This window comes from Lagopus muta, chromosome 7 (genome assembly GCF_023343835.1).
Source record: "Lagopus muta isolate bLagMut1 chromosome 7, bLagMut1 primary, whole genome shotgun sequence".
NCBI lineage: Eukaryota > Metazoa > Chordata > Aves > Galliformes > Phasianidae > Lagopus > Lagopus muta.
The window spans coordinates 27038644-27058845 of NC_064439.1; the positions used below are offsets into that span (position 1 = coordinate 27038644).

The 20202-nt window shown below is 37.1% G+C and overlaps 1 protein-coding gene across 5 annotated transcripts in view; it reads right to left on the reverse strand.

Moving 5' to 3' along the window:
• Positions 1–20202, reverse strand: part of ETV1 (ETS variant transcription factor 1) — a 64031-nt gene that overhangs the window by 7157 nt on the left and 36672 nt on the right. For 4 of the 5 annotated variants that reach the window (XM_048950624.1, XM_048950625.1, XM_048950626.1 and 1 more), the window contains 4 exons: positions 18110–18357; positions 6525–6593; positions 4049–4117; positions 859–1028 (listed from right to left, as the gene is read on the reverse strand). In XM_048950624.1, coding sequence (XP_048806581.1) covers positions 859–1028; positions 4049–4117; positions 6525–6593; positions 18110–18357 — 556 coding nt within the window. Of the gene's footprint in view, positions 1–858; positions 1029–4048; positions 4118–6524; positions 6594–17165; positions 17624–18109; positions 18358–20202 lie in introns of those variants that run through there. The other variant, XM_048950628.1, reaches the window with a different exon arrangement.

The following is a 20202-nucleotide window of genomic DNA, read 5'->3' on the forward strand; positions in this document are numbered from 1 at the left end:
TTCCAAGCTGCAAGATGTAAACCAGAAAGATATTGCTTTTTTACAATACTCATCAAATCATCCACATCAGTATTACAATAAAATTCACACACACCAGATTTTCTAACAGTTTTCACTGCTGTTTAGAATACAGGATAGATTATTTAATGTTAACAAGTCAAGAATCTTTATGCAATAAAATGTTCAATTTATTCCTGTTTATCACACTAGTGAACTAAGTCATGGTTCAGCAAATGTTCATGAATACAAGCAATTTTATCTACCCAATGAGTCCTTCATGGTTCAGAGAAGCCATGCATGTGCTAGAGTTTTTGCAAGAGTAGGATCTAAATGTGCAATAAGCAATCTAATGATACAGATAACCAAGAATACACTTTTAAAAAGAGCTTTTTATATTATTTTAGTGGGCTTTTACTGCCTCAAACTCTTAAATTTCTTTGTTATCTGTTTCAGACTTGGAGTCTTTCATTCTACAGGTAAAACATTCCAACTTTCCACACCTTTACACTGAAGAGTATTTGATACTAAAGAAACTATTCAGGAACAAGTTTTCAAAGGAATGGAGAACAGAACTCCTCCAGGAAAATAATTCTAAAAAATCTGGGCCCAACAATTAATACCGAGTATTTTGAAACTCTAGTACTTGCAATATATTCATTATTTCATGGGACTAGAAAATTAAGTCTCAACTCAAGCATACATGTGTCTCAACATTCTCACTGTGATTTCTTTCCATTACCCTTTTAAAGTTCTAAGAAATGAAATATTGAAGGAAAACACAGCCTAACTGTGAAAGAACCATGTCAAATTTTCAGTACAGGGTAGTGGACATCAGGATAATTTGTTCATCTAACCCACCTCCTCCGGCTCAATCAGCTTGAATTCCATGCCTCGGCCAGTCCATGCTATGAAGTGGGAGTTTGATGGGTCATCGAGAAGAGCTACCAAGAACTGCCACAGCTGAAGTGAGCCTCGCCGTTGATACGTGGGTCCCTCACGGTACATGCCTGGTTCCTGTTTGACGTCACCTGCACAGAATAACAATGTTAGCTGAGCAATCCGCAAAAAGCATCATCACTCAGTTTGTCGGATAAGCTGGCAAGGCAATCATTATGGTCAATAAAATTGAAGAAAAGAATGATTACTACCCAACTGTCCACAAATGCAGTAGTTTCCTTTCTCCTGCTATTAAGTGTAAACACTCTTACAGTAACATATTCAGATGCAAACAAGTTCCTAAATTCAGTCACACTTTATGGAAGTCTCTCTAAGCCTATCCCCATTTGCTTCTGATACATGTAAATCTTGCTTGCAAACTGTTTTGTAATATCCTCTGTCTGGAAGCACTTGAACTATTCTTGTGAGCAACTCTGATGTCTGAAGAACTGCATTTGTGTACTGTACTTTGAACAAGCCCTGGTTTTGGAAATTCAATGTGTGCTTCAAAAGCTGCAAAACTATTGAGTGAAACTTCTTTTGCATGCAAATTCTCTAAAGGAAAATTTGACAAAGTATTTGACTTGGACTTAAACAGCATGTGCTTTACATATACATATGCAAATCCTGCAGATATGTGAGTTCCTCTGTGGCATATTGGACTTGCATATAAGCACACATTACTTTTACTTGCATCTATATATCAGTATTCCCCTGAAAAGAAGTAGTTTGTCTAAAATTTCAAATCCAGATGAAGCTATTAAAACCAACAATATTTTGCTGTTCCACAAGCTGCCAGTGCAAAATTGTCCTGCTTCATCTATACTGTATCCTCTTGTTTTTAAATAATATTCATATGAACAACTCATGCAGACAACAACAGCTGAAAGGTTTGATGCTGATTTTCTGCAAACAATAACAATAATCCTTGAAAAACTGGCAGAACTCCTCGTTTAAAGTACCAGACCTGCAGCCCCTGTGAAAAAACACATGACCTGTTTAGTACCAAACCACAGCATTAGGATGGTCATTACAGAATGGCTCCAAGTAGTGAAAATAAGAATAATAATATTAAAAATGGAGCACTTCCTTTTGTAATCAGGAAATAAAATTGAGTCAATAGCTGTGGAAAACAAATAAATCAACACAAGGCTTTTTGGTTTATGCGAGTTTGAAGCTCCAGTCCTGAAAGGCTTTCTTTTTCAAGGACAATATTTTTCTTTTAATGATAGCTGAGCAATGCACAAACAGTAAGTGCAATACTACAGAGGATCGGGCTATTCATCTGTGTTGATCTTTGATATCAAATCAAGCAGCTTGAGAATCTACTTCTGAAACATCAAAGCTAGTCCTGAGCTTATCCCATTTTGGCTTTACAGACCAAAACATAATAACATACTTGCTACATTTTCTTCAAAAGTCATCAGGCTTTCTGTCATGATATCAGTTTTCTCGAGGACAAGGTGTTGTCTCAGTGAACATCGTCACAGCTACCAGCAGACTTAGTGCTTTACAAGCACTCAAACATTTCCAAATATATATTCTTTTAATTATACTTTTTAAATTTTTTTATTATTTTATTTGTATTTCTCTCCTATTTTCATTCCTTCCTCTTTACAAAACTCAACAAACAAAAAGGCTTTTCAAGAAAACAATGCACAAGTACTCCTCACAAAGAATTTTAACCTTTTCTAGAACAGGGCCTGATCCCATTCCCATAAATGTAAATATATTTTTGTCACTAGTACTGAAAACAGATCAGGCACACAATGGTTTGGGGAAAAATGAAAAACCAAATAAACAACCAGACACAAATGAAAACAAAACCACATGACAGGATATGCTCGATGGAAAAGAAATGAACAAAAACATTCCAAAGCCAGCATAAAAAACAACTTTCAAATAAAACACCCTTTCAGTTAATGTGTCAATTCTACGACAATGCAATACTGGATTAAGCAATCCTCAGAATTAGGTGAAGGCTAATATTATTTAAATTCCTCCATTTATTTCCTACTCTTCCTTACCAACTCTGAAATACACATAACACTTCAGGTTGAATAACATGTAATTCTTTAGATTAACGTCATTTTAGAATCTCCCATTCTTCAGTAAACACAACAAATGCTGCTAGACACACAATAGTTTTGCAGTCCACCTAAGTAATTCTCAGGGAAAAACAAAGAAAATAAAGCAGAAAAAAAAATAGCAAGAGTTTTCTAGATTTCCTTGTAGCTATGGTCAGAGAGCTGTTCACAAGTTTATCACAAGTTTATCTCACCCTTCCTGTTAAAATAAATAAAGCTGGACATACATACAGTAACTCAAAGAAGCCACTGTAGCAAATTTAAGTAATTGATCTCCAAATTACTTCCCAAAGTTGCAGACTAACAGAGTCATCGGCAAGAAATACTGAGCCCATCCACTTTGTCTATAATGAAATAAATCTGAAATCAACTGAGTTACATCAGGAAACTCATTTTACATTGGAGTAACTGAGGATAATTCGGGCTATTTATTTTACTTGACCCCAGAATCCCTCTTGAAAAAATTCTGTAGGAATAGGTAGAAGATTTGTTTGTTATCAATCCTATTGAGAAATAAGCCACTAGTACAATGCCTAACATAGCATAAAAACACTTATACCAAACAAAAATGACTGATATACTCACTCCCTACTATTCGTCTCTTCACAGACAACAAGAAAAGAGGCTTAATATTCAGTAAAACCAGAGCTGTTTCTTTCTCCTCTGTTTTGTTAATTATAAGAGATGCTTTAATTAAATCTCTAACAAGAAGAGGTATGTGATCATCAGTGCAATGGAAATCCTCCCATTACTTATCAACAGTACAGGAATTGAGCTCCTCTGCGCCAACTTTGGACACAGAACCCTTCAGTGGCAAAATCTGAACAACATTCTATTGAAAAGGAGACTTCGGTTGCAAGATACAAAGGTCAGCTTTGGTTGGGTGCACTGCAAATGGTGTGTTAAGGAATCCTAAATTAGAACATTACTGACCTTTTTTTTGATCAGCAACAGAGAAAAGTCCCTCATCTTTTCCTTTTTCATCTCCACACACAAGAAATGAGAGAGAGATGTGTCATACATACCGTCAAACTTCTCTGGAACAACGCAAGTGTCATCATAAAACTGCCTAGGTCCCTTTTCATACATACAACCTGTAAGTAAAAGACAAAGAGGTGTTTATTTAAAAGATGCATGGAGAAAGATGAGACCATAGGCTTAATGCCAGAGGGAACACTAAGTCATACAGGAATCAAATTAATATCCCACATCCTTTACACAGCACCCAATCACAACATTTTGGCCACAGTACAGGAGTGTTTAATTAATGTACGCATTCCCAAAAGACTGCTGATTGCATCCTGCAAAAATGAAAAAGCATCCATTTTTCTTTATGATTTATTTCAAAATGTTTGCCTCATTTCCTGTTTGAGTTAGCATGGCTTTAACTTTTAGCCCTTAGTTCCTTTATGTCTTCTTCCTGCTAGACTAAAGTCCTACTCAGGATTTTTCTCCCTATCCATGCAGAAGACAAGCATTGGATGTTTACTCCAATTCAGGTAATTTTGTTAAATTTACTTTTGTCACTAAAAGACACTCTCTGTAACCCTGCATTCTTTCTAGAACTTTCTTCTGTGCACATTCCTACTTTGCAATATTATTTTTAATATCTTGACTAACCAGAACTATACTGGATGCCAGTAGCACCTTTGCTAGTGCAACCTGGAGAAGCAAAACATCTCCTCTTCTCCTGTCCCACTCTGACCCTCTTTAACTATGTAAATCTTGCATAAGGATTTTTTGACATATGCCTGCAATGTCTTCTTGGGCTGATTTCCACTGTGAAGCCATGTGGTCCATCTCAAAATCATTTTTTCCAATACACTGTTTCCTGATGCCATAGGTTTGGTCTATGTTCATCATATTAAAGGAAAAAAAAAAAAAAAAAAAAAGGAAATGAAAAAACCTTTTTGTTTAATGTGTCCAGATTACCATGCAATTGAAATCGCTTTGTGTGATTGCCCTGTCCTGCCCATTATTTACTGCTGTGCCATAAAGTTATCAATTAACTTTGTTCTATATCTTTAATGAAAATATTGAATAGCAACACTTCTGATTCCTACAGCTCTAACAGAAACAAATCCATTCAGTAATGGTTAGCCAATGACAACCACTTTTAGATCTGTCAGTAAGCCAGGTCTTAATGTATTTAATGTGTACTTTACTGATACTGGTTAGTGCTAACTTCTTAATCAGAATATAATGCAGTGGCAAATTGAATGCCATAAAAATAGGCCAACTATACAATAAGAGAGACATGTATCTTTACCAATCAAACTTTCAATCTCAACAAAGAATGAAATCAGATTTCTTTGACATGACCTTTATGTCATAAAATCATGTTGACTGATTTCTAAACACTGAGAACAAATATTTACTATCTCTGTTTTTTCTGCATCATTCATAACAACTTTACCACTTCCAAGTACTTACGAGTGCATAACATGGCTGTTTTTCCTCAGTCTATACCATGATTAAAACTCACGTCTGTTGACCCTAGCCCTGCTTTTGTGGACTTTTCCCTAATGTCTTTCACCTCCATTAGAAAGTTTATACACTTCATATAATTTCATATACCAACACTATTATAAATTTCCAGCCCCTATTTCACCTTCCTTGTTACACACCACCTTTTATTTCTATTTTCTGCCTCACCAGAAACAGGTGGATTTAAGCAACTTTTGTTACCTTTCCATCTGTGGCTTTTCACTAATAAATGAAGTTTTACTAGAGGACTTTCATTCATACATGTGTTTGAATTCCCATCAATTTTTTTAAATTTTCTTTGGGTTTGTGAAATTAGTTCCTTGGAAGAAAAACAAACAAATTCTAAACAAAAAAAATCATATACTGAAAAAAAGATACATCAAAGCAGGAGAGTGGACGTCATAACTTCTTTCTCAGTGGTCATTTTTGCTTAGCTCTGCTGGTCTTCTTAATATGTATAAAATGGTATTACTCTGAATTATTAATTTTGACAATGATTTAGGCTCTGCCTTACTGAAGTCATTAAGAGCTCTGCTATATACAAAATGGCTTTACAATTTGTCTATCAAAAAGAACCAGAACACTGAATTTAAAAAATCCTAACAAATGGGGGAAAAAAATAACAAACATACATGCACTGAATCTTTCTAAGTACAAAATGGATTACTTAGCAGTTAACTGAGTCTGTCACACCAAACACCATTTGAGCAGAATGTGTTGTATGGACAAATTTTTAACTGTCTCTTCCTTTCAACAGCTGTCACCCTTGAAAACCAGAATGAGTAAATTCACAATAAAGTTGGCTCTATTCTAGTCAACTAGAAACTAGGTACCAGAATCTACAAAACTTCAGCACAGCAGAAATTCAAAACTGGGAAGTGAAAGACCATGGAGTCTTCTCATCAGCAGGATTAAACCAATGAACCTCAAATTCCTACAGGTTGTGTTTTTTTTAATTTTTTTTTTCCCATTTCTCTCATACAATACTTGAGCAATACAAAATAGAGAACTTAACTTCTGTTCTGTTTGGGTGAGCCAGGAAGCCTTCTTGCCTCATGTAAATGGAATGGCAGCTAGGCACTTCTGAAAGGAGAAGACAATTCTAGTCAATAGACTGTGTAGAATTAAAGAGTGCAGGTTATCAATGAGACAGACTGCAGGTAAAAGAGCAACAAGGAGGATGCATGTTACAATGAGATAGAACCTTACAACTCAGTCAGTGTTGCAGAGCAGAATGCACAAGGTATGGTGAAAGAGAAAATCATAAAGTGAAGATCATGGATTGCATTCAACATAGGCAGTTCACAAGCCCTTATTGCAATCAACTTAGCTACAAGCTGAGCCCTGTGACACATACATTTGAGATAATTTACAGACCAAAAAATCCACACAAGGCAGTACAAGTACTTTAAACCCTGTTCTTGTATATCCATCTTTGTAACTAATTCAACACAACATTTTTAAACAATTATACAGATAAACCTGCCCTACCAATCACATTAGACACTTAAAAACTCTACAAATACAGTATCATGAATATAAGTAATGTCAAGGTGAATCTGCAGTAGGCTATTGGTTTTTAGACTCTGGTTTAGGATTTGGAAAGTTGAAGAAATTTCTGGAATTGCTATGCATTTAAACAGGAATTCAGCTACACCAGTTTGATCTTCCACCTGTGCATGTGCACTCTTAACAAAAAAAGAAACCTCCTAAACTAATAGATAGTGTACACACTCTAAGTAATGCAAAAATCTATTTTCCGTTCCTCTTCTACTCAAATTTGCAGGAAGAATGACAAGAAAAAAAAAGAAAAAAGAAAAATTAATGAAAATTATATTCTTTATATGTTTTTTTGCTGTTAGGGATAGTGCAAGACACAGGGAACAAACAATCTGTGCACAGGGACTTGCAAAGATAAATAAACCATACATGTTTGCCCTTCTAGATCACATTTAACTCACTTCATGGATATCAAAAGTCTTTCTTAACTCAGTCTATTAGATCTCGTGATAAATTTCTACCCTAATGTATGCAATCTGTTACCAGTAGCTTGTAACTCTAAGACATGTAAACAGTGGTTGAAAGAGCAGACATTATTTTTCCAACACTGCCTAAAAACTTTTCCAGAATGTTATTCCAAATTTCACTGTTCACTGCCTAGTGATGAGTATCAAAGATATGGCAGGATAGGAAAATAAGGTTTTACAATGGCTTCACAAAACAAGTGAAACATGGGACAGCAATAAGTTTCCTCCAACAGTCCCTGGCTTCTCCTGAACATCTGTGCCAAACTCTTCATTACCTCCTCTCAATGAAATGCTCAGTGCCTGCCTGCTTTCTAATGTCTCAGACAGCTATTCTGAGCAGTCTCACGTTTCAACAACTCAGCGATCACAGAAGTCAAGTATAGCTCTGTAGACTAGAAGTCAAGGCTACAAGTAGTGGTTCACCTGCAAAGAATCACTCATCTTAACAAGCAGACTGAGTTTTAAGGAGAATGGAAAAATCTACGTAAAAAAGAGGAAGCTGAAGAACTGAAACAGATGCTATTTTCTATTTTAGGTAAAAATTCCCTAGTATTGGCAGCAAAACCCTTTTTGACTCATGAACTCCGCTCTTGCAAAGTGATATAGCAGAGTACACAGAAGAATTATGTATGCATTTAAGAAGCTACATTTTTAGCCAGCTTGGGGTTTCATCTCTCATGCTCCTAAAGTCAATTATAATTAACATCTGGAGTCTTTTTTAGACAAGCATTGTTTCTACCAACATTACTTAATCTTTTGGTTAGCTTGCACTTAAACAGTCCACAGAGGACCGAAAAAATACAGCAGGCAAGTTTATTTCTCGTAAAGTAGCTAGAGTCTTGTTATCCTAAAGTGCTATCAGTTAATTTATGAGTATCAGAGTGGGTCAGACTCTAATCAAATTGTAGAAACATTTCCAAAGTGATTATTCAATCAAATGACTAACATGGTTAATTAGGAGCCATAAACATTGCTCTGAAGTTCATCAAAGTAATGACTTGCCCAGAAAAATTACTGCTAATTAAATTGCCTGCTGCTTTCATTTCTACCTTATCTAATAAAAAGTCCAACCAATGAAATTTAGCATTGCAGTTTTAAATTGTACTAAATGCTTGACTAAAACCCAGAAGTATTTTTACTAACTAAACAGAGCTACTTCAAAAGAAAACATTTTAGTACAGAAATTACAGGGCAATTATATGTTTTCTTCTTCTTCAAGTATTGTTTCAAGACAACAAATGAGAGAGAAGTGGACATAAAAAACTGCCAGAGAAGAATGCAAGCATTTGAGTGACTGATTTGACCACCTTTCAGCAATTTTTAGTCTTTGAGGAAACATGTGCCTGGCTTCAGGACAGGCAAAATTCTTGCTTCAGGCTTTCAGTGAACTAGTTCATATTGTGAAGTTACAACATCTCAAGAACAGCAGAATACAGTTTTCTTGTCATTAAAAAAACATGGAGACAAAAAAAAATATTTATTTTTTATAGCTAATCTGAAATACTTAGAGGTCGTTCTTCATTGCTCCTCTTGATAGCAACAACATAACAGTCATCTTAAAACACTGAATGTGACATTTTATCATGTTGGTCTGAAATATTTTTTCCCCAAGAGGTACAGTTTTAAAATCACTGTAATGTAGACACTGCAGAAGTACTTTTGCCCCTAGAAATGTCACAGAGAAAGTACTAGAAATAAGAAAAAAAGCAGAAAAAGCCCAAACAGATCTCCACAGGATGAGAAAAATCTGCTGCCAAATTCAGCTGACAGAGGTTCTAGATGTAATCACTGAATAAGGCACTTGAGTAGACCTTGGTAAGAAAGTATTTCACGTTAATTACCATGCCAGAATTTAAAGGATTAGGCTGTCACAGCCTGGTATAACTGTAACTGAGTAGGAAACTTTTAAATCCCATTTTCTGATTGTTATTCAGAAGCAAGGACCAGGTTTCAGACCCACGAACTCACCCAGAGCAGAAACTATTTTCTGCCCGAGTCTCTTGCAGAAGACGCTGGGAAGATTAAGCTTCCTCAGGCATCAGGATGAAGCAACTTTCTTCTTGTGAATGAAGCAGAAACTGGGAACCTGAATCAGGATTTCCTCCTCAGCTGCTCCTCTAACTGACATTACACAGCCTTCCTCACTAAAGAACAAGTTGACAGATTGTGCTCTCACTCTGAACTACTTTTCAGTTCACTTTAACAGCAGCATTCTAAGATCTGGAAGCCAGGGGCAGGGCCCACATACATGTGAAGGAGCAGAGCATGACACAAGGTGCTGCACCACAGAGAGGCAGAGACCAAGGCTCTGATTGGCACATAGGCCAAATCAGGATCGCTGCAAATGCCAGTGGTGCCAAAACTGGAACCCATCTACTGCTGCTCATCCACTTCTTCGATTTACATTTTGTTACCAACCCAGCCATAATAACAACAGAAACAATTCTCAAAAAAGTTTGGAAAGACTCTATTTGCAGTGGATACAGCCACCCGTGTAACTTATACCATATCCTTCTGAATTGTCCTCAGTGCAGTCTGAAAAAGAATTATAGGCACTTTGGTTCTTATTTCAGTGACTCAGAGTTGGTATATTTCCACATACACTTTAATATGCTGTGCTACTTCCTCTGGGCAAGAAATACAGCATGTGCACACTCTCCCTGGTGCCATGGGGCACAGGAGGGCAGGCACAAAGCCTTCAGGTGCTGCAACATGTGCCAGACCAACGCTGCCACTAGGCCTGACCAGCCCATGCTGCCTGCTGCTTCCCTGCGTTGTTACTCCTCTCTGGTATGTGCAGAGATGGCGGAGGCAGTGGGAGAGATTGCTACTGAGTGCAGAGACAAAAGTAGCCTTTTTAAAACAAAATGATCAAGTTAGAACACATCATACTTTTGGCCTCAAACTTGGTAACATCACAGTCATGCTGCAAATAACTGTTCTGTTCATGAATTTCCAAGAGTGCTGACAAACTGTTTACAAAGAAGCGCTTCATCCACCACCAAAACCCTTTCAGCCTCATGGTAGAAAGCAGCTGTTGCAGCCACTGAGAGGCTCTGACCAGCTTAGAGGTGAAGAGCAATACACAGAACATGGCTTTTCAGGAAGAAATGGCAGTTCTTCAAGCTCGATCACAGCTAAGGAAAGTTCATCATCTGTGTTGCACAGAGAGATGTACCAAATGATTCTTTCTGATACAAAACATGCAGAAACACATCGAAATTAAAACTCTTACATCTCTGCACAAAAATAAATGCATGTAGAAATACAAAAACTAATGGCAGTCTTCCTACACAGAACTCACTTCCACATGTTCACAACTCAAATGTTGATGGATTGGATTTTAGTCCAATTACCTTTGAAAACACTACCCTCTCAGAAACTACACTATTACAACACAGTACTACAAACTGGTAAAATCTTGACAAAATGAAAGTCAGCATTAATTTCTTATTAGCAAGGGCAGAATGAACTATGTAAGTGCGTGGAAGTTACAAAGATTAAAAAAAAAATGAATCAGTGTCTCCTGTAAAAATCCATCTGAAAATTAAGCTTCTTTTCCCCAAATCATTATGCTACTTAAAAACATTCAGAATTGAAGGTTTTGTTATTTGTTTTGCGTGGCTTCCATGACAAACAAAAACATCTACAAGTATGTGCACTCAAAGAGACAACTCCTAGACAACTCCTTCTAAAAGATTACTAATTAATATTTCTTATTTTCTTACATTTCACTTGATAAAAATCTACCAGGTTGGGCCCTAACAGCTCACTTCTAAGTGCAATTATCACACACAGAAAGAAAACCTTAAGCAAACAGCTTCCTTTCCACAACTTTGGTTTTTAGATCTATGACAGCATCTAATGCATTTTCTGAGACCAGATGTCAGCAGCCTGTCTGGGCGATGTGTAACTTTTTATACGGCAGAACAGGAAAACAAAGGCTCATACATTCAGCACTGAAATGAAATTCCACATGGAACCAATCATTTGAGCATACTTTAAAATCACGTATTTGCTTTTATTAACCTCAGTAACTGTAAAATGTATTTTAAACATTGCTTCCCTTTGAATTCAACAAAACGCAGCATTATTTTTTTTGTCCCCTTTCTCCTTTTGTTGGTAATCTTACAGCAAAAAAACGGCTGTGTTGCTTTTTCTCTCCCGCCCCATCCCCTGCCTGTAGAATCGAAGTTGGACAAACACTGCACGGCTGAAGTGACATATTTGAATGGAATTCAGACCAACCAGTTCCTGTTTATGTTTCTGATTTGAGAATGTAGCCTTCTCATTCACTATACATTAGAAACACACCAAGGCCATAAATGGTGTCAGGTTACAGGCAGGCACGGCCAAGGAGCATTAATCATTACTTTAAGGCAACTGGCAAAAGCAGCAGCTGAGGGAACACTACACCCTTCAGCTCTGCATAAATGGACATTCCAGGGTTTGGTGTGGTTTTTTTTCCCCCCCTTCAGCATCCATTTTATGAATGAAACTTCAGGCTGCACAGAGTCCATTCATATAAAAGCTGTGCTCACAGGGCCCGGTCTCCCGGGATCAATCGGTCTTGGGTAAGGCTGATGTGATTGGTTTAAGGCAGGCTTCAGCCTTCCATTACTGATTTAAAATGCAGCCTGTGTCCATTTGACCTGCGTTAATGCACAAAGAGTAAATCCAGACTGTGCTCTCAATCCTCAAATCAAATCATTAGCCAGTGCCACTTACTGTAACTGTAGATTTAGAGGATATTTATCCATTTCTTTGAAAAAACAGATTGCCGGACAATTTTTCAGATCATACTGTCTGCTTTGAAATGAAAAATAGATGTATGGCCTCCTGCCTATGTGCTCTAAACTTAGTGTTCAGATTTTTGTTTGTCCATAAAGACAACGTTACAAAATTAATTCTAGTGTAACTACAGATTTCTTTGAGTCAGAATTACTGATTGGCTAGATGTGAAGAAAGAGAAAAGTTAACATTGTGCCTGCCGCAGCAATCTTCCCTAGACCAGGTTTCGCGTGTTTCTTGCTATTATTTTCTACTGTTGTACCATCCAACAGCAGATTTGTGTTTATGCCTTTTAGGAGCAAGTACAAAGTGCAGCGCAGCTTAACTGAATGAAATCCACACTCACTCACTGAAACAACACAGCAAAAACAAGCCCCTGAAACCAGAGGGTGAAATATTTTAAAGCACAGAAGCGAGACTCAGGAAAACAGAAAAACCAAGAACAAGGAGGGGAGACTTCTTAAAATCATTGAACTTGAGAGCAAACCTCTGGCCCTTATCCCCTTCTGCCTTTATCCAATCCAGATTTTCATTGAGAACAATCGCAGTGCGTAAAAGATTTTTTTTAAGGTCGTAAGAAGTTACAGTTTTGAGATACACATACTGAAGTATCACATCCTGGAAAAGGATGAGATGAGTTCTTTTTTGCGTTTTATAAAATTATGTTGAAAGTACTTCAAATATTTGAAGCCTTACAAAAAAAAAATTAAAAAACAAAAACAAAACACATACCAAAGAAAAACAACCAACCAACCAAACAAGCAAACAAAACAGTAAAGAAAATGAAAACCTAGAGAGAATTTCCATCTTTCAGGGAAAGATTAAGCAGCTAGAGGATTTATGCAGCAAGATCTCAATGAGTCACACAGACAGGCTAACAGTATGCATGCAAACTGTCTACAGAGATTTAGAGGTGGTATATTAATACCAAGGAATTGTTTAGGATGAGCCAAAGAGTTGCAGCTATGAGCAGTGGAATGAGACTGATCAAAGAGAAAATTTAGGCTTACTATCAAGAAATATTTCTTAACTGTGAAGTCTATTAGTCTGTGAAATAATCTCCCAAGAGAATAATTGTAGTAATAATACTTAGCACTCACACAGTGCTTTACATTTTCAAAGCACTGTACAAAAATTAGCCAATATAATTAAAGGCAGTAGTAGAAGCACTGTGAGTTGTCATTTTAAATGCTGCACTGGTCAAGGCACTAGAGAATATCCTGCAAATCTGCAACAATTCTGACTGCCAACTAAGATTTTTTTTTTCCTTCATACTAGCATCTCCAAATGTCTAAGTGTATCTCCAAGATGTACAATATAATATCCAGCTGTTGTAAAGAAAAAATCTGCGAACAGATACACTTCCAAGAAACACATTTAAAATCTATTTTTGCCTTGAAATTTTAAATCAACACATTCTCTAATTCTGTTCTTGCAACTCCTACATTTCAAGAGATGTCAGCTGATCTCTAGGGAAGACTGTGCTACTCGGGATCTTTTCTTTTTCCACGTTAATTTGCATTTATTTGCTTTTCAAAGAGCACCACATCAGGTATTTGAAAGGACTCTTGCTTTTTATTCTGTTCCCAGTCATTAGGTAAATATGTATTTAAAACATGGGTGATAGAATGCTAACAACATCCTGCACCTATATGAGGAAACTTTAATGGTTAAGAAGTGTCATAATTACAACTTCCTGGGCAACTTTGATGCAACTGCTTTGTTGCTAATGAATATAGCCTTTTGACTCAGGACTCTTGCCTCTTGACTGAGCAAATCAAGACTTTTTGGGGGAGGGAGAGCAGTGCAGTGAACAGATTGCAGGTGGAGCCTCTGCTTCATTTGTTAGAGGCTAGAAGTTCTGCCATTAATGAGGTAGAACGTTTCAAGAAAGGAAAAGATGACCTTAAGACTATTACAGTGGAATGGCCAATTTTAGGACCTAACGAAGGCTATTCCAGCAACAAAGTTTGCCAAAGTAGTTGTTGCCTTACTTTTGTGATGCTTTGTCTGATGTTCCTGTACTTCTTCACCCAGAAATTCAAAGGAAGTCACTTGAAGCTAAGCCTTGAGCTTAATGTAATACATAATGTTCTTTAAGAATTTTCCAGTCATAGCTGGGCACCCAAAATAAGTAGGTGTATAACCAGTGTGTCTCAGTCTCCATCTCTTCTTCATCTCTCTTACCCATTCTTGAGTGCCAAAGGTATCCATCTCTCTTGAGGCCTCACAAATTTGAGGGACGAGCAATACAGAGAGCCTCGTAATTGTGTCTTGACAGTTCGTTACGTAAGTAATGCAATTCAGAAGAAAACTTTCAAAGCAACAGGGTTAGAATCCCAATTTTCAAGAGTCATTTCTGATGTATTAATTGTGAGACTACCCTGAGATGCAAGAATAGCCCTATCAATGCCTCTAGCACGCCTCTTTATCAACTGATAATTTTTAGCAATCAGTAATAACTATATGGAAGCAGTAACTCCTCCACTTATCTCTGGCTAACGCTACCAGGTGACAAATTTCCAAGTCAAAGACATAGGCAGAAAAGAACATTCCAAACAAAATAACTAATTCAATCAGGTGAAACATAATGCGAGAATTTAACCTGCAATTTCAGATTTCATTGCAAAACATTTTTAATATTAATCTACATGGATGGTGTAATAACACAGTATATTTGGAAATACACTAATTAAAATAGGAAGGATTAAACCTGCAAGGGTCCTGCTTCAAAATAAAGCTCAGAATAGATGGAGCAGCTCAAGTTTGGCCTTTTCAGTTAAATAACTGAATACATGAACTGAATTGTAGTAGTGCTAACAGTACCAGAATGAACATTATTAATTCTTGTAAACAAACATTAATGACATAAAATCCCAAAATTCTACAAGTTCTTTACTAAGTACAGAATCAAGAACTAACATGTGTGACAAGCACCTAAAAAAAAAAAAAACTAGTAGCAGAAAATGCCTGACTGAATGTGTATGATGCACTCTGACTTCTAGAAGTGTGGATAGATAAGGAAGACTTCTACTTTGTTGACATTTTTCTTTTTCCATTATCTCAAACATTCTGCAGTAGAAATTGCATACCTGCAATTACAATTACAACTAATTGATCTGCCATTTCCCATGTCATAATTAATGTCATGTTTTAATAGAGTTATAATCATTCCATAATAATGCTTTTCATTCACCAGCCTCCCACAAAGTATAAAAGTATAGTGCACAAAAGCAATGAACTTTTATGAGGCCCTTTCAAAAACATCCCAAAAGGAACATCTTAGTGTATTACAATGAACTTTTTAAATATGTTTCTATATTCTTATCCGAGCTGTGATAAAATAGCATGCAAAAAAAAAAAAAAAAAAAAAAAGACTTTTCACTCTGGCATTCCTCCTTCCCTGAACATCCATAGGCAAAAAAATGAAATCAATGATTCAGTGACAAATACATTATGTTTCCTAAGGGCTTATTTAATGTACTTTTAGCAAGGATGGAAAATGATGGCTTCTAGAGAACAGATGGTAACAAGACAAAATATCAACAGACCACAGTTGTTGACTGCAATTTATGGAGTGTACAGATGTGTCAACTTAAATGCAGTGATTCTGAGGCCAATAAAAGTACTTCCTGATACCAACAGATTAATTTTTCATGACCACTGGTTACACAGCTATTACATTTTTAAAAACTAATTATTCATCCGCAAAAGAAACAACAATTTTGCTTAAATGTCATTACTAAAAAGTGAAATGTTCTTCTTGGCACCAAAAAAAAAAAAAAAAAAAAAGTATGATAGGATTGGACACAACTATGCACATCTTTTCAGAACCAAAATTGCTTTTTTGCCATAAAGAACGTTCCAAGGAAAGGCAGATGCTAGCAGACAACCCAGGCTCAAAGTAATAGCATGCAATAAGGCGATCCCACTTCCCAGTCAAATATGAAGCCTGCTTACAAAAGGGCCTTTTTTCACCCTTTAATTTAGAAGGATGAATAACCGTGCTTGTGAAGGTTGCAGGGGACTGGCAGTGCCTGAAGCTGCAGTCCCCTATTTATTATCCCCAGCCACATTAACTTTGCAGACAGTCTCTCCCCTGCTCTTCTCTATGACTAAAGATACAAGACTGCCAGAACCACATTATCTCAGAACCTTCGTCAGTGAACAGGTTTAGTTCAAGATCTCAGTCATACTATCTAAACCTATTTTCATATTGTCATACTTCTGTTCAGAAGTTCTTAGTCCCTTCTTGTATATGCCTCACGCAAATTTATCTAATCTATTTATCTATTGGTTTTTTTGTTTGTGAAGAATAAGAAAGGCAAAAGCAGCTCTACTTTCCAAAATCACCTGTTTGAACATGGAGATCAATCCTAAAACAGGCACATTACACCAATGTCGCCACGAAATATTCTATTAAATAGGTAATGTTAAGATAGCATAGGAAAAAAAAAACAATAAAAACAAATTTTCTACTTTATCAGTTTGCAAGACAGTTTGTCACGGATTAAACTTTCAAAGGAAACCACAACTCAGCAGCCATGCAGCTGCTGGAAACAAAACTGCAAAAGCATCTAGCCAGAGATCGAACCAGGAGGAAAGCACAGGAGGTAACCAGAAGAGAGTTAGACAGAAGTCAATGAAGGGTCATCCATTCTCCCTGCTCCAACGCAGAATGCCTGGTAAAAGCAACATACCTTGCCCTAGGAGCACCATAAGGACTTGTTGAAGTTCCCCCCCCTTCAACAGTTTAGCATACATGAAGAAAGATAAAGACAGTGATTAAGGAGCTGAAATATGTGTTTTGATTGCATTTTCACACCACGGTACTTACCAAGTTGCTGCTAACCCCATTTACCTCATCCATTCTGCTCCATGCTGTTCTAATCTAAGCATAACCTCCATGCTACCCTACAGCTTCCCTCTCCTCTTTACCTGGAACTCAACACTAGCCTCTATTTTTCCTTCCTTTTCTTTCTCCTTTCCTAAATACACTATAAATATTTAAATTGTGGCAAAAGAATCTAACATTAATAATAATATTCCTTTGATTCACATTTTTATCTTTTCTGACCAGAAGCTACTCAAAATGGGCCACCATCTCCTCTATTTCATGCTATCTGTAGAGCAGTAAGGCTCCATTTCGGTTGCCCTAAAAGCACAATAATAATAAACATTATTAATAGCAATAGTGTATTCTCTACATCAGCAATCTGGTATCACAGATTATCTACCTCTACAAAACACAGGAGTATGCACAAACTGAGAAGCTGACACCAATTTGCCTGATTCTTCTCCCTCATTGGTTTTATAGCTGTATAAACCCCACCTCAGTGGAGTTACTTCTGATTTAAGGTAGTGCGAGCAAGAGGAGAAAGAGTCCTCTGCTTCTGGCAGGCAAATAAAAGAGCTCATAAAATGGAACACACAAATTTAGAGGTCAGAGATGAGACAGTACAGAGCAAGACCCTGTTTAAGCAAAGCCCAGTTCTACACCTACAATTTTTTCTTCTCTGGCTTCTTTAATATGTACACTGTCTGGACAGAGAGTTCTAGGAAGTGAAATCCTCTGCAGACCAAGACAAGGAAACAGTGGCACAAGAACATGGTGCTATATGTGGCAGTCTTATGATTTTGTAAGGCTCACTGGACATAAATTACTTTGAGACATTTAAAGTCAAAAGAGCAAGTTTCAATTAATATGATCAAAACATCAATAGCACTACCTTGGACTCATTTATTACTTTACTATGCAGAAATAAAGAGAGTCTCACCTACCTGAATCATATGCAAAATCTCTAGGTTCCTGTTTAATCATCAGAGGAGGGGGGAAATTTTGACTGGCTGCACTGCCAACCATAGTGTTGTGTTCATAAACTGGATCGTGATACTCCTGCTTAAAACCTTGAGGTGGGAAGGGGATGTTAGGCTCAGACATCTGCCGCTGATATATTGGACGTCCTTCCCTCGGCATTGCAGGCAAAGGTGGAAAAGAATTGCAAGGTTCAGAGAGCTGGCGGCGAAATCTAGGACACAAGTTAGAGAGGTCGTGTAAAGGACTTAAGCTACATTCCATTTCACAAAGATCTTCACGGATTATGGTTAGCAGGAGGGAATGGCTTTATCACTTTCTCAGTAGCAAACATTTTGTTTATGATAATGCTAAACACTCCCCACCAGGATTATGATCATGGCAGTGCTGCAGAACAGCAAGAAACAAAGAAATAAACCCCCCACCTACTAATACCAACTCTAATACCTGCCCCCACCACCATATTCCTTGCCTTCAACGTCTCTCAACAGAGGAGTCCAAACAGCAAAAAGACTGATGTTATACTACAACAGTAGCATGGATTTCTCTGTTCTTTCATGAGCATGAATAGCATATTGCTTGTACTCTAATTTACTCTTGCAGTTCTGTTACATAGAAACCATTCTGACCACTACAACAAACACAATCATTGTAAGCAAAGAATATTGCCTGTCTCAATTCCTGGAATCATGCCCGAGTAAAAGTATACAGTTCTGTTCCCGTGGGGACAAAGGTCTACCTGCAAAGGTGGCACTGCATTTCAGAAGGGAATTTAAGCACTCCAGAAAAAGGATGAAGTACAGACTTTTGCTAAGAGAAATAAAGCATAAGAATTTCCCTCCTGCACCAACTTCTTCCCATGATCATTTCTACATGAAGGAAGAAGTCCACACAGGCCATGTTGTCATTCACTACTCCAAAATGTTATTCAGTACACATAAAATCTGAGCATTCAGTTATAAATCAACCTCATTTCCATGCATCACTACTCATGAACTTGCATTTGTTTCTCTCTTCATAAAACTAGAAGTTTTGAATGTAATTACTTGGACATCTGCAGGTTCAGAAGCCTACAGAATACAAGGATGCTATTTTCCCACCCCGCTCTGACAAACCCCACAGTCTTGTGCGATCTACAGATTACCAGACTGGGGGTAACTATCACCGCTAGAACTGTGCCTTTTCTAATCCACAGCAGGTGCAACAATGTTCTTGCAACAAAGTGCTTACTACCCCAACTAACCACTCACTATTCCTCTTTTTTAAAAAGTGCCTTTCTCTGCAAGTCTAGCATTGTTGCACCAAAAATGAAGAACTAGTCATTCTTCAGCTTCTTGTACTCCGCAGTGGAACTGAGTTTGGCTCATGCCAGCAAAAGCAGACATTGTCTTGGACAAAACGGAGCAAGTGAAGAAGAACGCAGGGTTTTGATTGCATAAGTAACACAGTCCTTGAAAATCATCTTATATGCAGTATATGTTTTTGAAATAATTGAAACCCTAACATCTGTCAAAATACTGCAAACTTAGCCCGAGAAATATTTACCATCATAGCTTAATTACAAATACTGTGGGAGCTACAGGGATAGAAACGATTACAATGTAGAACTAGAGATAAAATTAATTTTTTAATGTTGCTGTAAATATTCTATTCTGCAGTACAAAGAATATTACACTGTACCATTGGTTTCTGCAATTCCACCTACACCTGCAGAAAATAAACTTAGAAACTCAAATGTATTATGAAACAGTTAGGCTGACTGGCAATGCATTCATTTCCCTCTTTTCCTTTTTTCATTAGCCAAAAAAAGAAGCAGAAATTATCATTAAGAACTGTCAAGGAGTGAATCAGAAAATTGCAACTTGAAGTTAAAATAAGAAACAGACTCACTCACAAAGCCTCAAAGGAAGTTAATAATACTTGTTGTACTGGAAGCTTTGTATGGAATCAAGTCATTTGTTTACACAAGTGGATTTGATTCCTGTTGGTACTTGTTAGGACCACTTATCTCTCATATATTCATGCCCAGTATGAAGATGTATGGGCTGTATCTTCTAGA